The sequence below is a fragment of the Cariama cristata genome, unplaced genomic scaffold, assembly GCF_000690535.1.
Source record: "Cariama cristata isolate BGI_N322 unplaced genomic scaffold, ASM69053v1 scaffold13174, whole genome shotgun sequence".
Classification (NCBI taxonomy): domain Eukaryota; kingdom Metazoa; phylum Chordata; class Aves; order Cariamiformes; family Cariamidae; genus Cariama; species Cariama cristata.
The window spans coordinates 358-7,749 of record NW_009613570.1 but is presented as its reverse complement, the minus strand read 5'-3'; the positions used below and the strand labels follow the sequence as shown (position 1 = coordinate 7,749).

The 7,392-nt window shown below is 36.6% G+C and overlaps 1 protein-coding gene across 1 annotated transcript in view; it reads right to left on the bottom strand.

Annotated features, from left to right (window-relative positions):
- The window catches only part of PSMA1 (proteasome (prosome, macropain) subunit, alpha type, 1), a 9,027-nt gene extending 1,851 nt beyond the window's left edge, over positions 1 to 7,176 (bottom strand). The window contains 8 exon segments of the mRNA XM_009699081.1: positions 1 to 53; positions 1,023 to 1,152; positions 2,150 to 2,220; positions 2,956 to 3,044; positions 3,892 to 3,995; positions 4,495 to 4,596; positions 7,100 to 7,131; positions 7,134 to 7,176. The exon segment at positions 1 to 53 is cut by the window's left edge and continues 7 nt beyond it. Coding sequence (XP_009697383.1) covers positions 1 to 53; positions 1,023 to 1,152; positions 2,150 to 2,220; positions 2,956 to 3,044; positions 3,892 to 3,995; positions 4,495 to 4,596; positions 7,100 to 7,131; positions 7,134 to 7,176 — 624 coding nt within the window.
- Positions 7,177 to 7,392: the final 216 nt, after the last annotated feature.

The window sequence follows — 7,392 nt, the reverse complement described above, 5'->3', positions numbered from 1 at the left end:
AAGAGTCTCCCTCAGGGCACGCAGTCCATGTTTAACTAGCTCATTTAGATTACCTTAAAATGAAATCAGAAAGACATTTACAAACTATATGGCTGAGAGAGTTGGGGTTGTTCAGCCTGGAGAAGAGAAGGCTCCAAGGACACCTTATAGCAGCCTTCCAGTACCTAAAGGGGCCGACAAGAAAGCTGGGGAGGGACTTTTTACAAGGGCATGGAGTGCTAGGACAAGGGGCAATGGCTTTAAACTGGAAGAGGGAAGATTTAGATGAGATGTGATGAAGAAATTCTTCACCGTGAGGGTGGTGAGGCACTGGAACAGATGATCTTTGAGGTCTCTTCCAATCATAATGATTCTATGATTATTCAAGGCCAGGTTGGCTGGGGCTTTGAGCAATCTGGTCTGGTGGAAGGCGTCCCTGCCCATGGCAGGCAGGTTGGAACTAGATGAGCTTTAAAGTCCCTTCTAACCCAAACCATTCTATGGTTCTACGGTATTATCTCTAGACACTCATTTCCCATTCTTCCCATTCCTAGTTGACAACTAGAAAATCAGCTTGGCTAACTTGACTTCCAGAGCTCCTCTCCTTTCCGTTACTGAACAGAGAGTTGGTTATAAAAGTATACCTTGAGCAACCAGCCCTTCCCTACATTTGAAGTCAAATGCATCTGTTTTTGGCACCTGCATTGCCTTTGGTGCACTGATAATCAAGCTTTTTTCCCCCCAAGCAGCTATTCAATAACCTCCTCATCACCATTTCATATGAAAATAAATTCACCATTTTAAATGCACCACCTAAATACTTGCCCTGACATATTATCCCTGCTCTGATATGGAAAGAATTGTACTTTCCCCGAGTTAAATGGACGCCTCTTACTTTCTTCTCTGCTTTTCTGAGAACAACTTTTCATTAAATGTAATAAGCATCCAGAAATTAAGGCATGAAAATTTGCAACAAAGCAGCAGCAGAAAATAAACTGCATAATTGATGGATACCATTAGATAGACAGGGTTTCATTACTCACAGTCAGTAAATTCAGTCATGTGTCTCTCCAAATAAGTTCGTGCTGACTGTGAACGAGCGCCAATGGACATTGCTTTACAGTCAAAATAGTTTGCAGAGGGACAAGTCTGGAAGATGTGAGGACCCATATCCTACAAAGGGAGAAAAAAACCCACAGAATGTAAACCAAATGTATAAATTCATACCAAGTCTCCTGCTTAAACACACAATACTTTCTAAAACAGTTTTGCTTCATGGTACATCGCATAGCTTATAATGGGTGCACATAAATATATTTTATATTGCTTATCATATCACTGTTCTTATACAATTCCTTCAAAACTACTGTAAAAAAAAAAAGCAATGATCTAAAAAAAAAAAACAAAAACAAAACGACAAAACAAACAAAAAACACCCACCAAAAAAAAAAATCTTTCTTTACACTTTGTTCATTAAAATGCAGTTTTTATGTGGGCAGGATAGCTGGCACCATAAATGTTTCTCTGTTCCATAAACTCTACTGTGCCTACGTAGGCTTCCTACTTCACGGCTTGCAGTAGATATTTTACATGCATTCCATCTTATCTGCACCAAAGTAAAAACCTGCTGTAGACTTAACCATGCCATGTAAGATTTCAGGCAAGATGACAATTTCCTTCAACATTCCTCATGTCAGAAACCTTGAGGACAGAGATTCTGTGTGTGCTGCATTAAGCAAACTGTTGTTGCTGAACAAGTAAGAGACAGGCCAGTGACAACTTCCACATCCATTTTTTACAAAAGGCATTTAAAATAATACTTTGTAAAGCTCCATAATCAACAGCAAAATAATTACTGTCATTGTGGGATCAACATTTTGATCCCTTAAAACACAAACAAATCTAATTTTTGCAGTATCTCATTCTGCAGCTTGAAATACTTAGTTTTTCTTTTTTGCAAATGTACACCTCATAAGTGTAGGCAGGATTAGTTATTAATTAACATTTTTTAAAGTTATGTTTTAGTAAGATACGGAAAATTACTTCCTTATTCAGAGAATTTTTATGATTCCGCCTCTTCCATCTTCCCCTCTTATCGCCTGTTTGTTGTATAAAATTGCATTAAGGACATTTTCTTTTAGATCAATAGTAACTAGCCCAGCTTACTTACATCATAACCTGCAATAAGCAGTCCTACGCCATACGGTCTTCTGCCATAACGCTGTGTTGGTATCTGGGTTTCTTAAGTAAGCTGAGGAAACAAACTCAAAATAACATGTTAATTACCAAAAAAATTTTCCTAAGCCAAGCAGAGATGCACCAAAATTGTTATATAGTCTTTGCAAACCTTTCTCCAGGAGTGAAGACTATGTTCAAAAGAAACAGATCTCGTGAGTTATTTGGAACATCAATTTCTTTTTCACCAAAAGAAAATTTAGCAGTTAGCTCTCCTGAAATAACCGAGTGGTGCATTCAACCAAGTAATACAAACAGTTCACCTAACACTGCACAGCCTCATTTAATTTCTTATCCCTTTGAATTTTTTCTAGGCACTTGATAACAGAATACAAGACCTCCGCTGTGTTCCATGCAGAGACAGAATTTGCCACAGGGAAAAAAAAATTTAAAAAAACTAACTCTGCCAGCACCTGCAATCCAGTAAATGATCGTATTTTGAATACTGCAGTCATCTTTCCTCCCCTACCTCCAAAGGCATGGGGCTGTGCAACAGAAAAACAGTGCCATGTTTAAATGTCGCGTCGCATAGCACTTTATTGCTTCTCTACAAGTTCAGTACATGTTATGGCATATTCTCTGAAAGAATATACAAGCAATGCGATTAAAGAAAAATTAACTTTGAATTAACTTTTTCAATTTATTATGACTTTTAAGCTGTGATATATCAAAATAATTTTATGGACAAATATGAACAAGTAAAAAGGTATAAAAGTGTTACAAGTGTAAAAAAAAGGATACTGCTTCCAATTAGTGACACTAGGCGAGAAACTGGAAGAGGTCTATCAAACACAAATCTAGAATCCAGACACTCCTGACGCATGAAATTGCTAGGAGGAACAAAGAAAAAAAGAGAAGGAAAAAAAAAAAAAATCAAACCAATGTATAGATCAAAGCCACAATCAGTTTTTGTCTCAATACTTGTCTGTTAAGGTAAGCATTTTTGTTTCAGCTCTGCTTGCTGAGAAAAAGGGTCAAAGGCATTACATAATTTCATTTCATCATGACCTATAGTTGTTGTTTAGAAAGCTGACCACAGGTTTGAAAGAGTATTATAGTATTTCAGCCATACAAATGCAAAGAAGGTAGAAGTTCACACAGGAAACAGACGGATCACCTGGAAAAAAGCCACAGTTAAATGGTAACATTTCTTTGTAACATTACAGCAATTAAAATTTATTTTAGAAATTCTTCCTATGCCTTCTTCGTTGTTTCCTATCAAACTGAGGAACAATCCTCCTTCCTTGTACATTTGCTTCATCTGTTGAAACTGTGTGGCCAGCAGATAAAAAGCAAGCCCCTCTGAAGCCAACACATACAGCAGTATATGTTTTTAATAACGTTCTTAAATGTGTGTACATGAAAGCAGCTGCTAGAGGGAAATAAGTGATGCACCTTCTCAGACTGCTTGAAAACCCCATCACACCGAGGAAACCAGACAGCACTTTCTTACTAGTAACAAAACCAAAGAGCAAAATTTTGGGCCAAATAAATGAGATTTCTGCCAACTAGTACAAAATCTGCAAGAATTCCACGCTGAGGTCTCTGGCATAGTACTACAGAGCAGTAACTCAAGATTAATCCTTAGCTGACCAGAAAATTTCATTCGCAATAGTCTACAAATGAACTTTCACTCATTATTGCAGAACTGTGTATGTCAACAACCAAGATACTCACCACAAGAGTCTTGCATCAGCAGTAAGTCCAGCAATTGAGATACCGATATGGTTGTCAACGTACAGGATTTTTTTCTGATGAGCTGCCAGCTCAGACTGTGCTCTCTATGCATAAAAGGAGAAAGCTATGTGGCGGACTGAACAGTTTGCCAAGCACTGTGGAGAAATCTGCTAACATTTATAGCAAGAACTGAACACGATCATGAAACAATTAAAAAACCAGATTTATAAACTTGCAACAGAGGACAAGAAAAACCTTAATTCTGCTTCAGTAGGAAACTGCCAAAATGAAAGAAAGAACAGATGCTTATTGAAGCTTTGGGAAAAGAAATAAATAGTTTTACTACTTAACAACTAATGAAAAAAAAAAAAAGAGGAACATCTTTCAAAAGGAAAAAAATCTTTCACTCATTTCCTTCACCATTTTGTAAAAATCTGCTTTGCACAGATACTGAAAATATTTATAGTTCTATACTGGTACTCAAGCAAAAGGAAACTGGGATTGCATTTAGATTACAGATAAAAGTTCAGACTGAGTAAAACTAATTTGCCAATCCCAAACTTTTCTACTAACATTGTCCTGAGAACACAGTTTTGAAGTTACCTTGAGAGCAACCAGAACAGCATGCGTTTTTGACTTCAGTCCCACAGTAGCTGAGCCTTGTTTCACAGCTTCCATGGCATATTCTATTTGATGAATTCGGCCCTACAGAATAAAATCAAAGTTAATCATCCTAAAGTTAATCCTCTGTAAGAATTTTCAATGGTTTTTGATTTTCAGACCTTTGATTCTCCCAGCCCAACAGGTACACTTACTGCATAACAGTTTAAACCTACAACCAATAGACTTCCTCAGTTATCTTCTGCAAACGCCTCGCCATTAACCCACAAAAATCTGGCCATCTCTGAGCCACTCACTACTGCAATCAAAGAAACAGGAAAACTAAAAAGAAAGCATGAATAATCTCTACATTATAAGAATTACAAGACTTTTGTCACTGTCTTCAGAGGAATCAGTATTTGACTCGATGTGATTCAAAGACAGAACTTCCAGCTGATGTTGGACATTAACTTTTAATCGAGTTTCCTGAAGAAATGAGTCTTATGAAATTGTTGTGTCTCACCCTCAATTCCCTAATAACTTCTGAACAAGTTATTAGTCAACTGCAGTGAAGTCTGAAAGAGGAGTAGAGGTCTCAAAGACAATTAAGTCCCCACACGTTCTGCAAAGGCAGCCAGGAGCTTTGCATGAAAATAAGACGATGTCCTTTCAATGCAACCGCTGAGGGCAAAGTAGCTCATTTTCTGCACTCTAGTTGGCCAGCCTATGTGAAATAGCCAGCAAGTTCACTGCTACTGTGCAGCTACTGGAATAACTAACCGCAGCACACACTTGCACCCTACCAGTTCTGACAGAGCGGAATGTAGTAGCTGTTACAGTGAAATGTACTGGGGATAAACTAGGAAATCACCTTCTATTAGGCTGTTGGGGTTTTTTTTGTTATAAGGTTTTTGATTTATCTAGAGAAAACCAAAGTCCACTAGATGCTTAAAATACCTTAATGTTCCATTTCATCCACTAAGTTATAAATGGAATTTCAGTAACATAGGATATTTCCGGTCAAAGAGCAGTATGGAGTCACTGTGACCTAACACATATTTATCAACTTTCAGGAATGACTTAGAAGGTTGTAAAAGTGTGAAACCCCTTCTAGCCTTTAATCTCATATTTCCTTTTCTTTACAACAATATTTGAAAACATCCCCCAATAAAATATGATTATTCTTTGCTCTTGTATTATCAATGTCAAGAATTATTGTGGTACCATATCACTGCCTCGCCTACAGGAATGTATGGAGCAGTAACTGCAGCACAGTAGCAATTTTAAATGTCTTTTTTAGAAAAGACATCAAACTATCCATGTTTTCAAGGCAATTTATGAAAAAAAATAGAAATTAGTGTTGTTGATAACTTCACAATCTCTACAAAAAGTCTCAAGAGAATGTTACAGTTTTAAAAGTAATTTTAAAAGTAACAGATAGATTAAAAACCTTAAAGTTCCCGATACAGAATCTGTCACAGAAACACAATCATTAAAGAAGGATGAAAACAGTTCAAAGCCATCTACAGCTATCATGGTATTGACTGAAGAACCTTCAAACATTCAAGGTTGTCTTCATATAAGATGGAAAATACGAAACACGTTCCATTACAATGTGTATTGAAAACATATGTTTTAAGCAATACTACTACATGATGAAGATTTTCAGTGGCAATACATACCCACAAACTAATGACATATTAACTTTACACTAATACAATTTGCTATTTGCATTTAAAATAAATCTTTAGTTTTGCTAAATCTAGAAATGAGTCACTTTTCAAGAATCTGATTTTTCCTACCTTAAAATGTCCATACCAAGGGAAGTGGCAATATGAAACATCTGAACTGACCCTTGCTTTTAAAATTCTAGAATATTTATTTTGAAGTCAACACAACCTATGTAAGTTTTAGAACACACAATGTATGCTTTTAATAACAATACAAAATGTGAAACTGACTCAGAGGTAGTAAAATTTCAAATTCAAGTGCAAATCTTAACACTGTCTTAAGTACAGAGATAGCGTGAAGCCTCCCTAACAGTCCACAACACAGGAAACCAGGGACAGGCAGCTGCACAGACTTCACAATTAAAGCACAATGTAAACTGCATTACAAAATGATATGGTATTTAACTACTTCTAGCTCTCACTGTTTCAATTATAAGCTTTATACATGGAATTTATTCAACAGGGATGTTTGTGACCATTTCAATTTAGAAAACGAAGATCTGAGAATTCATACTACAAAACTCAGTATCTCAGATTCCATGCTTCAGATTACCATATAGGTACAGTCATCCAAATAGGAGCTTACAAGGCAGTAAAAAGTGTGTGCACAAAAAGAGAAACAGGTGCGGTTATGCCATACTTGAAGAAGTCAGCATATTCTCACTTAAGCACTAAATACTAACTTTTAATAATTTGATTTAGTTCTGAACAATTAGAATACAGAAAAGCTCTTAATAAAAAAAAAAAGTTCTTCCTAATTGTAAACTAAATAGATCCTTTCCAATATTAGCTGGTGAATAAAAGAGAGAATGACCTAGCAGTACCCTAACACTGGGGAGATTTAAGCACAGTTTCATGCTTTTTTATACCTTTCTTACCAACTTTTTATTATAGATCTGTAAATCAATCAAGAATCATAGAATGGTTTGGGTTAGAAGGAACCTTTAAAGATCATCTAGTCCAACCCACAATGATGACAGCATCTATTTCGAACCTCACAGGTACGTTCAAAAAGCAACTGCCTTCAGTATTTTGAGGTAACAGGGCCCACATAAGCATCATTCAGGTTCATACACCAGAGGCTTACAGATGTTGTAATGGCTTTCTCGAAACCTTCAGCCTACAAAACAAGAAGGGAGCAGACTGCAGTAAGCTTTTGGCACCTGAATAC